General features: G+C 36.1%; 1 protein-coding gene across 2 annotated transcripts in view; it reads left to right on the top strand.

Moving 5' to 3' along the window:
• yes1 (YES proto-oncogene 1, Src family tyrosine kinase) overlaps window positions 1-21,909 on the top strand; it is a 47,654-nt gene extending 25,745 nt beyond the window's left edge. The window contains exons 2-12 of one of the 2 annotated variants that reach the window (XM_062980461.1): window positions 2,483-2,752; window positions 7,139-7,238; window positions 7,948-8,046; window positions 12,024-12,127; window positions 12,228-12,377; window positions 12,895-13,050; window positions 13,172-13,351; window positions 14,418-14,494; window positions 14,788-14,941; window positions 15,759-15,890; window positions 17,278-21,909. In XM_062980461.1, coding sequence (XP_062836531.1) covers window positions 2,491-2,752; window positions 7,139-7,238; window positions 7,948-8,046; window positions 12,024-12,127; window positions 12,228-12,377; window positions 12,895-13,050; window positions 13,172-13,351; window positions 14,418-14,494; window positions 14,788-14,941; window positions 15,759-15,890; window positions 17,278-17,486 — 1,623 coding nt within the window. In that variant the 5' untranslated portion in view covers window positions 2,483-2,490 and the 3' untranslated portion in view covers window positions 17,487-21,909. Of the gene's footprint in view, window positions 1-2,482; window positions 2,753-4,186; window positions 4,419-7,138; window positions 7,239-7,947; window positions 8,047-12,023; window positions 12,128-12,227; window positions 12,378-12,894; window positions 13,051-13,171; window positions 13,352-14,417; window positions 14,495-14,787; window positions 14,942-15,758; window positions 15,891-17,277 lie in introns of those variants that run through there. The other variant, XM_062980462.1, reaches the window with a different exon arrangement.
• Window positions 21,910-22,418: the final 509 nt, after the last annotated feature.

Genomic DNA, 22,418 nt, shown 5'->3' with positions numbered 1-22,418 from the left:
ACTCTTCATGCATCCTTTCAATGCACTTCCTGCCTAAACTCCCAATTTCTTTTTATCCATCACAACAGCAGCATCTCAGGAACACTTCAGAGCTTTTTAATTCCCAGGTTTAAGATTTTGGGTAAAATTAACTTGGATTGGTCTGTCTAATTTTGATTCTGTCATTTTTCATTTGATTACTGTACTTTTTGAATAGATATCAAAATGTTTAACCTTTTCATTTTTAATTCAATTTTGGTTGTTTTTTCTTGTCATGGTCTCAACAAGGACCTTCAAGGAATATACCAAGTGTTCCAGTAAAATTCCTAGGAGAGATAGCCACTCAAAGTGCCCATTGTGTCTTGGAGAAATGTTCAAGGTTCAGTCATGCAGGCACTGCCAGGCCTTTATCCCATAGGCATGGCTGAAGGATCCTCTCTATTAGCATGCCCTAAGTGCAGCTACTAATGGGGTGGGCACAAGGTCTCATCAAATTGCTTCACCCAGTTCATCAATCACTCAGCCCGCACTCCACCTCAAGCCTTGGTAGTTTATAAAGTAAAATGGAAAAGGTACTTGTTGAAAATAATCCTGTTTTGATCATTTTATGTGTGCATGTTTTATGGATCAGCATTTTAACAAAGGGCGGTGAAATATATTACCCAACAGGACTGTGGACTCTATCCAATTTGTTGGAACTATACCAGTGTCTTGAAGACCAGTCTAATAATTTTTAAGACCGAGTTGCAAGCCCTTAAAAATTAACTGTGTGTAGTCTCATGCATATCATGTATATTAATCACACTATGTAACAAAATTTGAAAAATGTTCTGTTCCTATTTTGAAGTTACAGTAGAGTCTCACTTATCCAACGTTTTGGATTATCCAATGCATTTTTGTAGTCAATGTTTTCAATATATCGTGATATTTTGGTGCTAAATTCATAAATACAGTAATTACTACATAGCATTACTGCGTATTGAGCTACTTTTTCTGCCAAATTTGTTGTCTAACATGATGTTTTGCTGCTTCATTTGTAAAATCATAACCTAATTTTATGTTTAATAGGCTTTTTCTTAATCTCTCCTTATTATCCAACATATTCGCTTATCCAACGTTCTGCCGGCCCGTTTATGTTGGATAAGTGAGACTCTACTGTATATCTTGTTTAATCGTGTGGTACATACTTAGAAAGTACTTACTCTAGGAAGTTCTTTTTTAAAAAAAATTATTAACAATTATTTTCTTTGTGAATAAAAACTACACAAATAGAGACATACAATTAAGTAGCTAATTAATTACAATAACAAAAAAGAAAAGAAAAATAGGAAATGAAAAAAGAAGAGAAGAAGAAGGAAAAAAGAGAAATAATAACAATAAAAAAGAACATCATAATACGAATAGCACTTCCTATCACCTTTGAAGCCGTCTTGTTTTTTCTCTCGTCAGTTTGGTGTCACTCTTCACCTCTTCTCTTTTACGACGGCGGAGTAATATCCCTTAGGTCCTCCATTATATCACTATTTTCTTCTTGTTCTGCACCATGTAGTCCTTTACTATAATCCAATCAGTCTCTTTCATTGATTTTCCTTGCTGTTTCTTCGTTAGATAAGTGAGTTTATCCATGTTTCTTATCTCCCAGTTTTAACATCCACTGTTCCTTTGATGGTAATACATTGAGTCTCCATACTTTCTCAGAGACGATTCTCGCTGCGGTTACTAAATAGTTCAAAATTACTTCATCGTTTCTTTCTATTTGTCATGCCTAGCAAATATAGCTCCGGTTTCATTTGAAATCTTTTTCCCATTATTTTTTGACACTCTTCATGAATTTATATCCAATATTTTTTAGTTTCTTTGCATGACCACCACATGTGGTAAAAAGATCCATCATGTTCTTCACATTTCCAACATTTTGTTTGTATCTTATTATTGTATTTGCCCAATTGTTGTGGCATGATATACCATCTATAAAACATTTTAAACCAATTTCCTTCAAATCATATGCATAGGTAAATTTAATTTTCCTATTTTATTGTTCTTCCAATATTTTCAACCCAGTGGATCATGCACTCTTTAATTTGTTCTTTTTCCGTATTCCATTCTAGCAACTTTTTAATATATTTTTGTAATTATTTTCTTCCCCAGAAAGTTCATTTTTGTGGCTTCCACAAATTATGTTGAATTTGTTGAGAAGCTGAGTTATTCATTGAAAAACTATTGGAAAATGTGCTGCAGGATGTCCCATAAAAACAAAGTTTTTGCAGTTCAATAAACTTTTGTCCATGTAAAGAAATTAGGAAATGACATTTATAACCCATAAACAAAAATCTTGTTACATAGTGTCACAGAGGAAAGACTTCATAATGCATTCAGTTTTACAAGTTTATGTTAGACTCCAGCACAATTAGATTTTTAACTTGCTTCAAATGTGTGTTTGATGGCATAAGAAATAATACTTAATTAGTGACACACCAAAATAATGCAGTCTTTTTCTCTACAGAAAGGACCATGGGGTGTATTAAAAGTAAAGAAGATAAAAGTCCTACCATGAAGTATGGGACTGAAAATCCAGACCCTATTACATCTCATGCCAGCCATTATGGATCTGATTCAGCACAAACAAACCAAACACCTACAACAAAGGGATCCTCAGTTAATTTTAACAGCCATTCCATTACTCCTTTTGGTGGACCATCTGGTGTGACACCTTTTGGAGGAGCATCTTCCTCATTTCCATCTGTGCCATGTCCTTACCCTAGTGGCTTAACAGGTAAGCACCACTTCAGAAATCATACTAAATGTCAACAGAACCTCCAAGAAAACAAATAGAATAAATAAAAGTGGATGTGGTGTGTATATTTGTTCATTGGTTTGTTTTTGACTTGTTCTGATCCTTGGTTCAAAAAATATCATACAATTGTATATAGACTCGAGCAGCACCAAGAAAATAACTGAAACTAGTTCCTGCCATTCAAGCAGTGCAGTGAACATGGTTTTTGTACATCCAGTAGTAACAGTGGCCATACTCTTACCCATAATACTATCCAAAAGTGGAAGAGGATGTCCTAAAAAATTATATTGAAGTATCATACAGCAACTGTTTATTACTTTTAGATTCCATTTTTCTTTGTTGACTTGCTCTATTCAGCACATTGAGCAATTTCTAAAGAAATTTAACTTAAAAGAGTAGAATTGTCTAGACCAAAACCAAGATTGTACCATATATTTAGTTTTATATTTTTAACAATATTTTTAAAGCCTCACTTCTGTCGCAAAAAGTTTTATCTGATTCACCAGACAAAGTTCTCTTTACGGACGGGATTTTCAGAATTTTAGGATATTTCTCAAATGAGTAAGACCCCTAAAATGTGGAATAAGCATGCCCCAACTTCACTTTACCAGGAAAAATAAACTCTATGCTTGAAATGGAACCTTGTCCAATTTTACTTTAGACAGGTACATTCATGACTAGTTGGGACATTGGAATTTAGTATTCCATCAAAGACATTTTACCTGAACAATCAGGAATGTGGACTTTTTCATCAGTGTCTCACAAAAAAGGGAGAAAGGGGGACTCAGATTACATGTCACAGTTATCAGCGATCATTTCCAGTGCTATATTACAGTATTTTCCTCAATAACTAAAACCAATTGCATTGAAATACTTGATAAACACACACACACAAATCAGTATTGCATAATTACTATCATTTCAATGCTATACTCAATCCAAGTGTGACTTGGGTATTAGGGGAAGGGTATTTAAAACTTCTCAAAAATCTATAATTCCTTTATGTTGTTGAAATTTTAAAGAAAAAAGTTTCTGAACTGAAACCGTGTGCATGTTTGATATAAACGATTGATTACAGTTGTAAAAAAGATTACAGTTTTGAAGGCTCTTCTTTGGCTGATATTTGAGCCGTTTATGCTGTTAATTAATTTTATAAAACTATTTTTTAGAAAAGTGTGTGTGTGCAAAAATATATCAGTAGAAATATTTCCGCACATCATGTGTACTTAGAAAACTTAAATTCAGCATATATAGTAGTGTGGCTCACTGGGAGAACCTGACAATAAGACATTTATGCACGCAATGGTCACAGTTTACCTCATAATAAAGACTGACATTCCAATGGGAACCAACTACACCATACATGGATTAGAATGTAGGAGGACTGGTGGTTCCATTGCCACACCAAATTGGGATTTAAACACTCATTACAGGTGGAAATGTGTTGATGCCAACTACTGATAATTTTGCCAACATTATCATGTCTCAACTTTATTACTCAGTTTGCTAATTTTGAAAAATCAAAGCACATCCATCCCCATGTTACGTTTGAACACTTACCGTATATTACTTTTGCTGGATTGAGATTGTGCTATGGTAGTAATAACAAGAGAGCACTCTGAAGCGATGATTATCTGTACCCAGAGTAAGTATGTAAGGGGAAATACTGACATATGTTCCAAGTTTTAAGATTACAACATTGAAAGCTAGAAAGTGGTTTTTTAAAAGGTAAATCAGCATTAGATATTTTAGGTGTTTGTTTGAGTTGCCCTCTCATAACTTCATTCATTAAAATTCTTGGAATATAGATATGTCTTAGATACTGAACTTTAAACATTACTAAACTAAATCAAGAAAACTGAGGAAGTGGCTTGTTTTGAGAGAGTGGTTTGTTTGGCAAAGTTTTAGAAGTATATTTTCTGATGTGCTGATATTTGCTACTTATTGAAATGTGATTAATACACAGTGCTATTTTGTAATTATCTCCTGAAATAAAGGCACTGGGCATGCTTTCTGACCCAAGATTGGGGCCACAGGCACCATACTAGCCATGCAAGAATCTTATCAAAGAAACAGATGGCTATCATGTGTAGTCTTTAGAGACCTCTACATTGGGGTCAGAAACCTGTCCAGTGCGGGAGGAGAGGGTGACTGGAGTTATTCTCATCTGAAATTCAGGATCAGTGTTCAACTAGGTCCACCTTCCAAGAGACATAGAATCCACTGGAGCCCAATGAGAAGGCCCAATCCCTTGATTGGGAGTACAGGGATGGCATTTTGCAGAGCCCCTGTTCTGATTCTGAAGAGATGGGAAGATCTTCTGATGAGGATCAGGACCTGCATTAGACTCTTCCAACAGTATTATTAAAGAAGGCCTTTAAGGCTCTGGGGCTTAATATTCCTGCCTCGTCCTGAATGCCAAGATTCTTACCTGATTCAGGACAGCAGGAAATGCTTTTCCAAAACTAATGTCTCTTTTTTGAAAATCCCCTTCCCTGCAGACACATGGCTGTGGCAAGGGAACAAACCTGCTGCAAATAAACCTATTTCTAATTGTGCAAATAAATTGTATACACTACCTTGCAATGTGGCATCCAGGTGGACAATGGTACTATCGCTACCATAGTGTCATCTTTTGTTTTTGCAAAAGATAGAGAAGACTTCTTTACAGTCACAGATGACAGGAAAGTGGAGGCAGTCTTCAAGAAGATACATTGATGCTAAAAGCAGCTACCTCCATTATGATCAGAACAACACTCTTTTAGGCAAAAGAGCTTAACATGATTATCCTGCCTGTTCAAGTCAAAGTGAGGCAGACAATCAAACTCCTGAAACAACCATCAGCTTTCACTGCAAATGCCATACTAGATGTGATCCAGTTTAGCACCAGGATCCAGACTGCTGTTGTAGCAGTAAGTCATCAGGTATGTCTGAAGAACTGGAATATAGATTCCAGGACCAAGCACACTCCATTCCTGGAAACAGTTATTTGGAGAAGCTCTGGACCCAGTGTTCATTGATACCAAATACAACAAGAAGTGCTGATCCATTGAAGTAAAAAAGTGGACAGCAAACTGGGTCTTTTCTTTTCACTCATCCAGTGGAATCTATCTCATTCTCCCTCTTTCTTTCATCCATCCATACATGCATACACACGTGTACTCACATTGCCTTCTCTTCATGTCTCCTCCAAGCCATCTATCTGTGTGACTATATAGAAACAGAATAGCAACCACATCAGGATATTAATTTTCTCTTCCACTAAAAAATGACTGTTCCACAGATAAAACACACAGCTCTTTTTTAGGAGTCCTGGAATGAATCACATCTCATGATATACATTTTTTAATTAATCGTGTTTTCTCAAGATGTATATTATAGTAGAGTGCATATTTCTTCTTCATGAAAATACATGTGTATACAGTAGGCTTGTGCGTTGATCCATTTCTGCTGGCCAGATACCGGTAGACCCCCATAGCCTTTTTGGCGTGCCTCCCAAAAACAGGTGTGCAGCCAGATGGAGTTTTTGGACTGCACCTGATAAATTAAGCTAGATCCAGCCCATTGGCGGCAATGGGGGGGGGGGACACTCCCCGGTCTCCCCGTCATTTAGGCAATGGCATCATTTGTCCTTATTTCCTTCATTAAGGCCTGAATTGAAAAGCATCAGAGTTAAGACAGCACTCTTTCTGCAATCCTTTCCCTTTGGTCTGTAGAGGAGACCTGAGCTTAATGCTTCATTAAAGATGTTTCTACTTTCTACAGCTGAGCCTCTCTCCCTGCTCTCCCTGCATGCAGCTTTCCATTAAGGCATTTTAAGGAGGCTTCCAGCTTCCCACTAGGAAGGAAGAGCGAGGACCTGGAGATATCCTCTGAGCTTCCTTTTAAAAGCCCTCTCTTCTCTTGATTTGTTTTTGCACTGCAGGCCCTGCCTCCCCCCTCCCCCCATGCCTTTTTGCTTCAGGTTTAATTCTTCCTTAAAGCTGTTTCTACTTTCTACTCAAGAGAAGAGGTAACGAAATACACTGAAGCCAGCACGCAACTGTGATGCCGAATGGGGGAGTAAGAGCCATGCTTGGCTGCCACGTGATCCCCTTATGAACAGGAAAACTTGAATGTTAACCCCTACCATTACGGCCACCCGATAGAACTGAAGAAGCCGATTTGGCCAAAGTAAAATGTACACATTAGTTCACAAACAATATAGAATATCTGTAAGGATTTATCCTAGTTTATAAAAGTATCCAGCTCACTTTCCACCTGAAATTCATGTAATGTATTGGTATACTTACTGTGTGCCTGGCTTATACCTATTTTGTCACTTTAAGTAAGTGACATGATTGCCATACTTTTGTTTTTCTTTAGGTGGTGTTACTATTTTTGTGGCCTTATATGACTATGAAGCCAGAACTACAGATGACCTTTCCTTCAAGAAGGGTGAACGGTTCCAGATAATCAATAACACGTAAATATAATCTCATTTACATTGTGGATTGATCAAGTTGTATCCTTTTCCATGCCTTAGAGCTGCATCACATGTGTAGTTGTCCATCCATGAAATTGCTACTGCTGAAAGACGAGGTCAGTAGTAGGATGTAGAACACATTTAGTTGGGTTCAGAAAAATACAAAGGGAAACTGGATATTAACTTTATCTTTTCCTTGGAAGTAAGAATATCTTTAAAATGTTACAACTATTTCTGTGGTTATCTAATTGAACTTGTGTATGTCATGAAAATATATGTCATGCTTGAGCCTGCAGTAGGATATTTCCAGTCATTCAATTTAATATTGGAAATGGGAACTGGCATCTTTTCATCCTGTATATTAAAAAGTTTGAGCATGTACATTTTTTTATTATTATTCACAGTTGGAGCAGCATTCTCTTTCCTCAAAAAGGGGAGGGGGGGTTAAAACTTTTCACAGTGCTCCTTCTGGGACCAACTTTTCATTCGTATTATCCAGAAGTTTACCAGAGGCATAGTAGATGTTTCCTTTTCTACTACTGTACACATTGTTAGCTCTCATTCTCAAGAAAATCAGTACTTGTTCACAGTGCAATTTAGTCGATAAATCATTTCCTAAATTTAAAGGAGCCAAACTCCTTATACCATATTTCAGTTTTCAAAATGGTCTATTTATGTATACAGTGAAACTTTATTTTTCCCCCTTCAGGGAAGGAGACTGGTGGGAAGCAAGATCTATTGCAACAGGAAAGAGTGGCTACATTCCCAGCAATTACGTAGCTCCTGCAGACTCCATTCAAGCAGAAGAGTAAGACTTTATTATATTGTTAATCAGTTATTTTCCCCATAATAGTTCAAGAAAATTACAGGCAGAAGACATCCACACAGACATATAATGACTCCAGTTTAATTACTCAAATAAACAGAATGAAACTAATGTCATTAAAAATTGTGTGTATGTGATATTCATGCCAGCACATACATGCTGAGATTAACAGTTGACTTTCAGACCTGGTATTTACATGTTCTTGACTCCTATTAGTTGAAATAGTTTGCATTAGAGATATGTTTACATCTGTACACTTAGTGGGTGCCATTAATACTAACATCTGAATTTTCTCTGAAGATTAGTACATCTGTTTTATGTATCTTCCAAATACTGCTATGATTATGACTGGTATAGCTGAACTCATTAAATTTAAAAGATTAACTCTAGAAATAATGGTGATGGGTTTTCTTGGCTCAGAAATTAAAATATCAGGCACACCCTGTTTTAGTACTTGCAACAAAAGTAACATAATGTATGTATGTATGTATGTATGTATGTATGTATGTATTTATTTATTTACACACAATGCCTTATGTTCAGTTGGTATGGTTTAGGCTAGTAGAGAACAGGTATTTTAACTGCCCTTACTCTAGTCTACATTATTAATTTTAACGTTTGAAACCTACTACATTGTTCTAGACCAGGGAGGGGACAGTTCTGGAAGTCTAGGCGATAGCTCCCCATGAGACCTTGGAAATCCATAACCCTCCACTGCACCTCCTCACATTTCCTCCAGATGCCTCATGGGGGAGGGGTAACTTTTACCATGTATATTTTTACCATGTTATCAGGCTCTTCAAAAATTATTTGTTAAATTGCTTCAAATGCTTCCAGGGGTCAAAAACAAGTTTTGTGACTCCCCCCCCCCTCCAAATGTCAGACATGATGGGGCATATTTCCTCCACCTGTTATACCCCAAACCAATTTTATTTTTAAAAAACGGGAACGGAACAAGTAAGCAAAAGCCATTTCTTGACTTTTTCTTATTCCTGTGAGCCACAGAAATGATCCTGGAAGGCTGAATGTGGTCTGTATGTTGCAGCCCTGTCCTAGTGTGTGTGCATAGAAAGCTGACCTTAAATGAATTCTGGGTCCTTGGTGCTTATAGCTGCTGTTGCAACTATTACAGATAATTAGATATTATCTGGGTGGAGTATTATTTATGGCTGTTTCATGAGCCAAATCTGTAAATGAAGTACCAAAAACTATAACCAGGATTTAGGATCAGACTTACAGATGTATGCCCTGAAATTCTACAACTGTGGTAAATCCATATTCATAGTCCCTGTGTAATCACATTATGACAGTTTCATGTTTGTAACTGTATCCTCCCACACACTTAACCAAGAATCTACCATGCGGAGAAAACGTAGCCCTTTCTGTTGGCAATTGGGATACAGAAGAATGATGTTTCCATCTCTCTCTTATCACCTGTTGCTCCATTGCCAGCAGAATACACTATGCAATCAAGGTAGATGCTTTTGTAGCATTTTCCCCACTACTGCCTTGCTGTTTGCTGTCTTAAGAAGAGCAGTAAGGAAGGTGCCATCTTGTGGTACAGTCACCTTTATAAGTTTTTTCCCCTGCTGATTCAGGTGTAAAAGTAATTGAGGACTACCTTCCAGTGAGCGTGTTTTATTTTGCACTAGGCATGGAAATTAATTTCAGTTCGCTGGACTCAAATGTGTGGAAGATGGTTTCATAGCAGCCATGTGTATATAAATGTTAACAACCACAGTATATTCTTTTGTACATCAGTAGCCTAATACTATTAGGAAGGCTGGCAGAAGAACAATATTTGCACTGTTAGCAGCTTTTACCTTTTGAATCTTGTGTTCTTATATACTAAGGGCAAAAACGTCATAACTAAATGGTGCACTTCCATTTGATGAGTGTTAAACATACTACAATACTTGTAAATTATGAAAGTACCCATCTATTAACTTCTGTGTTTGGAGCAAAGTCACAATGACTGATGAATCATACAAAGTGAGTCATTTGACAGAGATGCTCCAGAGATTTATTTTTCATGTCATATTCATTTTTTTTCTTGGTATCTAAATCTGGAGAGGGAAAACAATGCACTGTCTGTATTGGTGTTATTTTAAATGCTATAGACAGGAGTCTAGCAACATTGACTAGACTTGTGTTACTACACACATATGTTTCCTGATATATGTAAAGAGTTTACGGATTTGAGTGGAGGTATGACCTCTCTTTTATTGATCTTTGCCAAGTCTTCCTTACCTATCCTTTGTTTTATACATGTTGGAAGGTTGCAGAAGAGCCCCACCCAGTCAGTTTCTCTTTGGCTTAGATCAAAGTTCAATCTTTATAAGAATCCCTCTCTTTTTGTCATGCCAATCATCATACTGTAAACATAATTTCCTTTTGCAGTCATTTATCTTAAAAACATAACAAAAACAGGCACAGGGAGGGAGAAGAAAACCAAGGGAGATTGTCTTGACAGGCTGGAGAAGGAGAAGCCACAAAGACTTCAAGAGCTGTAACACTTGTGGGAGCTGTTCAAGTTGTAGTAACATGTGAGACAAGTCCTTTCCCTTGCTCCTTCAGAACTCGTGTGTTGTGAACACAGTTCATGAAGAAGAAAGAAGGGGAAATGGCAAGCCTTCCTTTTCTGCTCCCTCCCTCCCTCCATTGCATAATTGCCACTGCTATTCTTTCTGCTTGATAGGAAATGCTGTTTGTGTGTCTGTATGTGTATGTGCAATTGTTTTCTGAGAATGGCAGGTTAATTTTCTAATTAATTGGAATTTTAGAAAACCTCACCCATCTTTCAGTACGTCTGGGACATAGAGAAAGGTAAAGCTAGCAAAATAAATGTACCTTCTCCATAATCCGGTGGGAATTAGAATAAATCATACCAGCATTTAATCTGTATATAACTATTTTACTTATTTTCTGGTGTTTTAAAAAACGTTTTCTTTGCCTTCCTGTGCAGCTGTGTTTTGTATGCTTTATAAAAACTACAATTAAACTACAATTAAATCATGTTAGTCGCAAGCGAAGACAGACTGCATTCAAAAAACAATCTATTGTAATTCAAATCTAGCAGAATGTGTCTCCATTTTGTTCTGTTTTTGTAGAATGGCTACATATTAGTGCGTAGAGGTTAAACCAGGCATGGGCAGACTTTGGCCCTCCAGGTGTTTTAGACTTAAACTCCCATAATTCCTAACAGCAGGTAGGCTGTTAGGAATTATGGGAGTTGAAGTCCAGAACACCTGGAGGGCCAAAGTTTGCCCATGCTTAGGCTAAACTATCCTTGGGGCTATGGACCAAGTGGCATGATTACTCAATTATAACTAATTTAGAAAAAAAATCATAGCTCCCTGTGAATTAGCAAATAGTCTGTCTCCCATTTTAAAAGTACATAACAGGAATAGCCTCCAATCATAATGAACGCTTTTCCTCAGTTTAAAATACAGCTTCCCATTTTATAATATACAGTAGAGTCTCACTTATCCAACACCCGCTTATCCAACGTTCTGGATTATCCAACGCATTTTTGTAGTCAATGTTTTCAATATATTGTAATATTTTGGTGCTAAATTAGTAAATACAGTAATTACAACATAACATTACTGCATATTGAACTACTTTTTCTGTCAAATTTGTTGTATAACATGATGTTTTGGTGCTTAATTTGTAAAATCATAACCTAATTTGATGTGTAGTAGGCTTTTCCTTAATCCCTCCTTATTATCCATCATATTTGCTTATCCAACGTTCTGCCGGCCAGTTTATATTGGATAAGTGAGACTACTGTACTAGCTTTGCCCGGCCACGCGTTGCTGTGGCTTATGGGAATCATTTTTATGATTCCCATAACAGACTTAACAGAACATTTATATATATATAGATTGTATTTACACTTTCATTAATCAAAGTATTGTAATAATTATTAGAGTATGTTTATCTTTTGTATTCTCTAGATGGTATTTTGGTAAAATGGGCAGGAAAGATGCAGAAAGATTACTTTTAAATCCTGGGAATCAACGTGGCATTTTCTTAGTTCGAGAAAGTGAAACCACAAAAGGTATTTAAATATATATTTATTTATTTATTTATTTATGATATGGAAAAAGACTTATTTTGTTTATAAACATGCTGACAAAAGCAAATTATTTTTTTCTTAGGTGCTTATTCCCTTTCCATTCGTGACTGGGATGAGATTAGAGGTGATAATGTGAAACACTACAAAATTAGAAAACTTGACAATGGTGGATATTATATAACAACTAGAGCACAGTTTGAATCTTTACAAAAGCTCGTTAAACACTACACAGGTAAGTTTTAACTCATAGCTACTTACGTTGCTTTGGGACTAGAAGACTGAAGTACAGGTTGAGTATCTGTTACCCGAAATGTTTTGGTCCAGAAATGTTTTGGATTTCATTTTTTTCCAGATTTTGGAATACTTGTATTTGCCTATATGTATGTAACAAGATCTCTTGGAGATGGGACCAAGTCTGAAATTTATTTATGTTTCATATATACTGTATTTACATAACCTGGATATACAGTAATTTTAATAATTTGGTGTATGAAACAAAGTTTGTGTATGTTGAACCATCTAAAGGCAAAGTTGTCATTTCATGTACCCACATGGACAGTTTTTGATTTTGGAATACTGTATTTTGAATTTCTCGATAAAGGATATTCAACCTGTAATATATTGGGTCATAATTAAGTGTGTAAATATGTATCAAAAGCATAATTGGTTTTGGCAAGATTTTTGAAAATGTAAATTGATTGTTTTAACATATGTCATCACAAAAAGAAACATTTTTTTCTAATTGCCAGATCATGCTGATGGCCTGTGCCATAAATTAACAACGGTATGCCCAACTGTGAAACCTCAAACACAGGGCTTAGCAAAAGACGCCTGGGAAATTCCTAGAGAATCATTACGGTTAGAGGTTAAGCTTGGTCAGGGATGCTTTGGTGAGGTCTGGATGGGTAAGTATCATGTAGAAAAGAGATGTGGCTCAGTACCACAATTATAAGAGCCCAGAATATTTGTATTTCTGTGATAACACCTCTCAATTATAACTGACAGTGTAATGAACTCCTTCCTTAGGGACATGGAACGGAACTACAAAAGTAGCAATCAAGACACTCAAACCTGGTACAATGTTGCCAGAAGCTTTCCTCCAAGAAGCCCAGATCATGAAGAAACTAAGGCATGATAAACTTGTTCCATTATATGCTGTTGTGTCTGAGGAACCAATCTACATAGTGACAGAATTCATGACAAAAGGTACATTCATTTTCTTGAATGCAAGATTAGTAGAAATATACTGTTGTAGAGGAGGGAGGGGGAGGGAGGGAAAAATATAGGATGATTTGGAAGGCAAATGTTAAAGAAAGGGAAGTACTACTGTTATGATTATGAATATAAAACCCAATAAAATTTAAAAAATAGTAATGATTTTGCCAGTTACATTGTTTAGTTTTTTAGTTGTTAGTTTTGATATATAGTATGGTCCCAGTATATCTACACACACAGTGAATACCTGAACCCTGTATTTTTACTTGAGCCAGAAGCATACCATAGAATTGCTTTGGAGAACCTAGAGAGGCTCACAAACATTGCCGGGGAGAAATCATATTTTATGGAGTGTGGATAAGTGAAACTGCAGATAATCAAATTCATAGAATGGGGGTCATACTGTAGTATATAGTGCCTTGGACCGGATTCCATGAAACATCTACCTGGGTCTTCATTGCAAGTAATTTGCTTCTCTGAAGAAGACTATTGCCTTCCCTTTATGCTTCTTGTATTGCTACAGTTTTAATGATTCTGCCTTGGGTTCAGTTGAGAAATATATCCCTGAACCGTATGACTATTATGTAGGAATGACATTTGTATTTGCAACAGTCTTATTACTACATATATTTTAATATTAATTTGAAACTACTTGAAATAAGAAAGCTGACTTTGCTCATATAGTCGAGCATTATGAGCAAAAGCAGTTGCAAAGGGAATACTGCAAACATCTGCTTTTTTCAATTAACTGCAGATAGTATTTATCTGAATAAACAAGTATTAAGAAACATTTTACTTCTCTGAACAAACCATAGTTAATAGTTTGGTTGTCATGCCAAATTGAAAATGGAAGGATATACTTCTAATCCTGCCCCCCAGTGGCCGTTCTGGAGCAGGCCATTCTGTAGAGGTCTAAGAAATTAAAGTGAAATGGGAATGTTTCATGAACAAGAAACCCGAACAGTGAGGTCAAGTAATACCACATTATCTATTTATGTTTCTTTCCTTTTTGCATTTCCAGCTGCATCTAAAATAATGCTTTAATATCTTTCTGCAGGTAGCTTACTAGACTTTCTTAAAGAAGGAGAAGGGAAGTATTTAAAGCTTCCACAGTTGGTGGATATGGCTGCTCAGGTATTTGTTTACAATGAAATAAGTTGTCGTACAGATTAGTATCAGATGACATGTAGAAAATGGCTGCCATTTATAACTAGTGTATATAGCCTTTTCAGCTTCTGATTATTTAATTATGTTGCAAAATACTAATTATTATTGCATCTGTTTGAATAGAATATATATTTTAAATGTAGAAAATGCTATTTTAGGATTGTTATATATAATTTACATAGCTATGCAAGAACAAATATTTTCATGTCTGCTGAATATTTCATGAACTTAACATACTTTTGTCAATGCACATTTTAAAGATTGCAGATGGTATGGCCTACATTGAAAGAATGAACTACATTCATAGAGACCTTCGGGCAGCTAACATTCTTGTGGGAGACAACCTGGTGTGCAAAATTGCAGACTTTGGCCTAGCAAGATTAATAGAGGACAATGAATACACTGCCAGACAAGGTATGCATTTTCTGTTCAAACTAATAGTGACTGTCATTGTATTGAAATACTTGGATTCTCAATTAGCACGTATCAGTTCAGTCAACAATTTACTGTTAAACTCTTAGCCGACCCCTTTCCCACCACCCCCGGTCACCTTTGGGTGCACATTGTTTACTTTTCTCTCCAGACGTACATGGGCTGGCTTTGGTACTGCACAACTCAGGCACTCATTGGTTGAAAATCGACATCTCTTCACTTCTTGGGCACAATTGCAAAGCAAACTTCCCTGTTCTTGCTCAGAACTGTTGAAAGGCAGTGATTCCTTGACTGTTCCTCTGCCCAGTTTAGAACAGGAGTAGGAAGCAAATCTTTTAATCCACAGCAGAAGGCTTGGGACAGCAGCCTCCCACTTGATAGCAGACAGAGTATATTAAGCCCAGCCAAAATTTGCTGAGTCTTGTGTTCATATAACAGCAGAATGGATAAGCTTTTCAGAATGTGTTTCTAAAACAAATTCCCAGCTGGTCATAATATATATACTACATTACCATTTACAGTTTAAATTCTAATTTTAGAAGCACTCAAGCAAAGGCGTGCTCTGCAAATAAATCAGAATAAATAAAGCTTTCAGAGAAGGGGGATAGTCTAATCCTCTCTAGTATCCAGATGAATTCCTGCTTTAATACAAGTAATGCAAGAGAAAAGGATTGTGTTGATATTCCTTTCTTATAAGAGATGCATAAATGTTGTGTAAGTACTACTCTGAAAACTATTCCTTAACATTAATTATATTAACTTGCATTAAGAAAGGGGTTTTTATTTTTCTCCACTTTAGGGGCCAAATTTCCAATTAAATGGACAGCACCTGAGGCTGCATTATATGGTCGGTTTACAATTAAATCGGATGTCTGGTCTTTTGGAATTTTGTTGACAGAGCTTGTAACAAAGGGCCGTGTGCCATATCCAGGTAATAAAAAGGCTAGTCATGTCTACATGAGAATATAATTATTGTTTCCTACTGGGCATGAGAATCCAGTAGCCTCCACGTGTTGTCAAACTGCAATGTTCAGCAGCTGTAACCAGTATAGATGATGAGGGATGGTGGTAACTGTAGCACTGCAACAACTGGAGGACCACACAGTTCCCATAATTAAAACACTGCTGTATCATTTTGTATTATGTTGATTATTATGCATTTTCTGTCTATAACCATACAGTGTAGGGCCTGTTCTTTAAAATGCCATAATTACTTTCAAAACAGGACTTATTTTAAGCTAATGAACCAGTGTGCAGTAATGTCATTTGACACCACATTAAGTGCCATGATTCAATGCTATGGAACCCTGAAATATGTAGTTTTACAAGGTCTTTAGCCTTTTCTGCCAGAGTTTCGATGCCTCACCAACTACAAATCCCATGATTTCATAGCAGTGAACTATAGACGTTTCAGTGATGTCAAACTGCATATATTCTACAGTATAGGTGCACTATTGTAGTGTGATTATCCTTCTGTGTGAAAGGGATAAACCACATGGACAGTATTTTAGATAGACATGCTCATTGCACAATATTTTTCAAACAATAGTTGACATTGTGATTTGGGAATAAATATTCAAAAATAGCTAATATTTAAATATGAAAAAACAAATTATATGTGGAGTTTTCAGTGCACAAATGGGAAAACAGGTAGAAGAAGAATAAAGAACTACATTCTACAGGGAATTAAGGAGTAAGATTTCAGACCATTTTGAGAGAGGAAGCTTGTTTGCCTTCTTTACATTTACTACTTAGTCACAAGATATATGCATGCTCTTGCATGAGTATGTTCATATTCTGAGGCGGAAGGCTGAGAAATAAGAATGCTACTATACAGACAAAGAGAAGAAGAGAAAGTCCTTGAGAAAAAAAGTAAAAAGTAAAAGCCTCTTTAGAATCTACCCTCTCAATCTTATGCCAGAAAGATTGTGACAGAAGGTGATGGAATAAATCCTAATCTCTGGTTTTGTAAGTAATGAGGAACAATAGTGGGTACAAATTACAGTTAGCAGCATCAAGTTTTGCATTCAGATCCTGTCTGTTAGCCCCAATCAGTCCACATGTTCTGAATAACATGTTTTTTAAAAAATTAAAATATACCATCATTTAGCTTAGTGTTTTTAAGTCTTAGTGCCTCAGACAGTGTTGGAATAACAGTTCCCATCACCTAGAAAGCAATCACAACTCACTAATTTAGTTTAAACAAACCATAGTCTGCATTACTTCTGTACCCACTTTGTTTCTATAAAAGTTTGAACACCTTCTTGACATGTCATCAGTGTCACCAGATATAAATGTCAGTCTCTGTATCATTGTAGGTATGGTGAACCGAGAAGTTTTGGAACAAGTGGAACGTGGCTATAGAATGCCTTGTCCCCAAGGATGCCCTGAATCTCTCCATGAATTAATGAAACTATGCTGGAAGAAAGATCCTGATGAAAGACCAACCTTTGAATACATTCAGTCTTTCTTGGAAGATTATTTCACAGCTACAGAACCACAGTACCAACCTGGAGACAATTTATAATTTCACAGCTTACATACCATGAATAGATCTGCCAAATGTAAAATATTTTCCAAAAAAAAGAAAATCCTTGTTGATTAGAAGGACTGAGAAAGCAAATTACCATTTTCATGCTCTCAATGGCTAGCAAACTGGAATTCCAAAATACAATTGCAGAACCCCCCCCCCCTTTAAAGTGTTATAGTCAAAACGTATCAATGAGGTGATATTTTTCTCCCTTATTATGTGAGAGTCCAAAAGAAGCATATAGAAAAAATGGGTGATGAAACTAGCATTACCGCTAAAAAGGTCTGTTTCGTATGATGCGGTAAGCTAAGAATCTCAGGAAGCCTGGTTTGTCTGTTATCAGCAATAATACACATTACCTATTGGCAGGAGGAGCTATTGTCTCTGGTTTATTAAAATTCAAACCAGAGAAACACTTGAAAATGAGAGAGTTCAACAGCATATTCCAGCACACCACTTTTCCTCTATGAACCAGGATTCCTGCAGATGCCTGACTGTCATGTTACAAAACCATGACTGAAGAACAGAGCTGCTAATACAATTTTTATTTTATTTTTTTCCTCTCTTCAAACCTTTTACCTTTGGCAGCACCAGTAATTATATAAATCTTGGAATGGAAATGTTGGAAGAATAATGAAGAAAGTTGATGGGACCAATCAATTCCAATTTTTTTCAGAGTAAAATAAGAATAGTTTATTCATTGAATTGAGATCAATGCAACCCTAATTTTGAGCTTCATTTTAGTTAGGGTGGAAAAAAATTATTCTTTATAAATTCAAAAAGAAATTACGATAAACTGAAGAGCATAATGCACTGTGTCAATACTTTATGTTAATATAACTGGAAAGTAGCATATGGGAATTGATTTTTTTCTTGCCTAGTTTAATTAAGAATGATGAAGGTAACTACAGAATGAATTGATGTTTTATGTGTATTAATAGAGAATAATGTTCAAACTTGAAACCACAAAATGCAATCAGAGGTAAATCTCCTTAATCTTTCACGATACAACCTTTCAGTGTGATATTTCCAATGCAACGTAGCTCTCAGCTCTGTGCTTAAGGGGCCTCTTTTAGAAGAAACAAATCTGGAAAAGGGAGAGATATGATCAATATTAATTAGTATGTCCAAAGTGAAATGTCATAGATTCAGGGATTCACTTGATTGCACTTCTACTTTTCTTAAAAAGGCATATATACTCAGCAACAAGGACAATGCATTTATGAAAAATATTATCTGAAAAACTAAGGCATCCAGTGGGTTAGAGCCAAAGTTGACCTTTTACAAATAGAAAAGCTTGTTATGTTGATGGAAGGATCCACTTCGCGTTCTGTTCTGGATCCATCTCATGTTGCCTCCTACACAGTCCACTTATTCTCCAAAGCAGGTCTTCAGAGTCAGAAGGAATGACAGTGAAAGGGAGAAGTTGTGGAAATGCTTGCCTGTACCTTTAAGATCATCCAGTTGCTAGAGTCCCACAGTGAGGTTTTGACCCAGCCCAATGTAGTTCCTATTGAGTTTGTGAAGGCAAATCAGGGATTGATACTTAGCCCTCACATATTACATCCAGACGCCAACACAACTGGCATGCATGAGAACTGGGTTTGTATAGTTCTTTCTAAAAAGTCAAAATCCCACCAAAAAGTTGTTAAAAGGGAAATTGAGATGAGACTGGATCCAGTATATCTTCTCAGATCCCACTAACTGGTTAGATAATAGTGGTAAACATTTCCTTCCAAGAGTTGAACTCTTTGTGCCATTCCCCACTTACCTAATGATAAGAGTGCAGAAGCCTTCTATACATGCATTATCCCCACGTTTAATGGGAAATAAGATTTTACCATACCTTCTGACATATCGAGCAATAAAATTCCTGGGATGTTGTGTGGTTTTCGGGCTATATGGCTGTGTTCTACCAACATTTTCTCCTGACTATTTGCCGGCATCTGTGCTGGCATCTTCAGAGGATAAGAACTCCATTTAAATTCCCTTGGAAGGTTAACCATGGATGAGTTGTGCGTATGCCAGCCTCTGAAGATGCCAGGCATAGATGCAGGCAAAATGCCAGGAGAAAATGCTGCTAGAACACGGCCATACAGCCCAGAAACCACACAACACCCCAGTGATTCCGGCCGTGAAAGCCTTCGAGAATAAAATTCCTATCGGCATTGTTAGAATTTGCCAGTCATATTTAAAATATATTTTGCACTGCAAAGGTTTTCTATGAAAATTATTCTTCTCATATTATCAGACAAATCATACAGATTTGGTTCTGATGAAACAACTATGCCTGATCAGGAGTTATGAATTATCTCAGAATTATTTTTATAAAATAGTGCAATCATGTTGCATTTTTTCTTATCGTTTGTATTTCCCTAACTGAATTTTTAAGGGCTTTATGTAGAAAACAATTAAATACGGGATTGTATTTTTTCTCTGTGTTAGAATGAGTAATGCAAGTATGTTTGTGTAATAATTCAAAACATTCTGGTATTGATTGGGTTTTAATTAGCAAATGAAACAATTGTAACAGCATTTGTATAGAAAAGATCTCTAAAGAGCACTAATTTAATGAAAAAATGATTTTTAAACCTATAAGATCAGCTTCCATATCTGTGATTTTTCTGATAGTATTTTACCTCAAGACTTTGATGGGAACTTATTTTGGCAAATAAGAACTCCATGTTGAAACACTTTTTATAAATAGTAGTATGTTTAAAAGTGTAATTATTTTTATAAAGCATGGTGTTAAATATGTTTTGCAGGATTGATTTGAAATTAAATTTTCCCTAATTACAGAAGCTTATTTTTAAATATATATAACCTGGAAAGTTTCCAGGCTTCTTTGTTAACACTAATATGTAATTTCCTGAGAAAAGGTCCATCAGAACTTAAGTGTGCTTGAACATCACATCTTCATAATGGGATGCTCGTTTTTAACTCTGGAAGGCTTTAATCTCAGCTCTTTTATTTTGCATTATTCTTAATAGATGAGAAGATTTTCAGAGCACATTTTGCAAGTGTGATGATTTACTACTTAGATTTTTTTTTCTAGGGTACAAGAGTTGTTTTTCAGAGAAAACTCATCAATCCTGATTGAAAACTTGTAAGACATATTCTGAACAATCCCCTTCCCATTAACTATTGCTAAACACTAATGATGATTTTGCTGTATCTGCATGAGGCACTTTGTTACACTGAACATGGTAATTAATGTGTATACTTTTCATTGATTTGCCAGATACAAGATGCATCCACTCTGTAGAATTAATGCAATTTGACACCATTTCAATTGCCATGGCTCAATGCAGTGGGATTGTGGGAGCTGTCGTTCACTCTTTGCCAGAGAAGACTAGAGAACTTAAAAAACTACAACTCCTGTGATTCCATAGCAGTGACCCATGGTAATTCAAGTGGTGTCAAATGGCATTAATTCTACAGTAGAGATGCATCCAGTGACCGAAAAACAGTACTCCTTGGTGTGGCCCCAAGGAGATAGTACTCTGGACTATATTTCTTAATTCCAAGGAATAGCAAATGCCAGAGGAAGGGAGGATTTTACATTCAACAGCAGTCACTTGAAAGATGATAGGTTTTATTTTTAAGTGGATTGCTGAGTTGGAAGCATCTAAGCACAATAAACCACCATATTTCTTCAATTCTAAGACGCCATCGATTGTAAGACAAATGTTAATTTCAGTACCAACAATAGAAACAGCTCTGTGTGTGTGTGTATATATATATGCGCACCTAAATTCTAAGACACGTCACATGTTTTGAGATGTTTATATGCGGGGAAAGTGCATCTTAGAATTGAAGAAATACAGTATTTTGTTTTATGTAATCTCAGTTACCATTTTCATGTGCAGCTCCTGTTCATTTCATTTGGGGCTTGTGATGGGAACATTCCCGATAGGTTATGGGTATACTTGGTCAACCACTATATTTACGTACAAACTCTCTTCATTTTGAATACAGTTTGTTGCATTGTGTCCCATGTCTTCTGCCACAGCTTCATTGATCAGCCAGCCTTGTACAGCCAGTCCCAACATCTCCAGTGTACAGAAGTGCCATTGTGTATTATGACTTTAGGACTGAGGGGATACTGTTTTCTACACATCTGAGATGCAAACTTTTTACATGTTTTCAACTATGACCTTTGTTGTATTTTCAGCACTTCCTGTACTGTAACTATGGTTAATCATTTGAGGATGATTTTGGTATTTTAATGGAAACAGTTATTGTAACATTTCTGATCAAAACTGTTGTGCAAGCCTTGTCTATCGGTTTTGTTGAAGATACATTGTGTGGTAACTTTCCAATTTTTGTTTTGTTTGGGTTTTCCTATCATGCTGTGTTCACAGGCTTAAATATTTTTAAATATTTTATTACTTTTGCATAATTAAACTTTCCAAAGTTTTGCATTGTGTGATGAATACTGTTTCTCACAGATACACACAACTCAGTCATGGTTAACCTTTCAAGGGGATTTAAATTGAGTTCTGATCATCTGAAGATGCCAGCCACAGATGTAGGCAAAACGTCAAGAGAAAATGCTGCTAGAACATGGCCAAAAACAGCGTGGAAACCACACAACACCCCAGTAAATTGTTCAGCAACTCAGTTATTGATACAGTTGCATTTGTGAAACATTTATCAATTGATGTTTGCAAAATTCTTCTATACAATTACATTTGTAAAACATTTATCAATGTTGCAAAATTCTTCCCTCTGTTTATTTACCACACTTATATCCTGCCCTTCTCAACCCTGAAGGGGATTCAGGGCGGCAGAAAATTGATGCCGCATATAAAATACATCAGCAAATAAATAGAAGCATTAAAACCAACAATTAAAAACAACATTAAAACATCAGTTAAAATTACATAATCCAGATCATATTCCAGGGCCAGTCTTAATTGTCATTAT

Source organism: Anolis carolinensis, chromosome 4, assembly GCF_035594765.1.
Source record: "Anolis carolinensis isolate JA03-04 chromosome 4, rAnoCar3.1.pri, whole genome shotgun sequence".
Classification (NCBI taxonomy): domain Eukaryota; kingdom Metazoa; phylum Chordata; class Lepidosauria; order Squamata; family Dactyloidae; genus Anolis; species Anolis carolinensis.
This window is presented reverse-complemented; position numbering and strand designations above follow the sequence as displayed.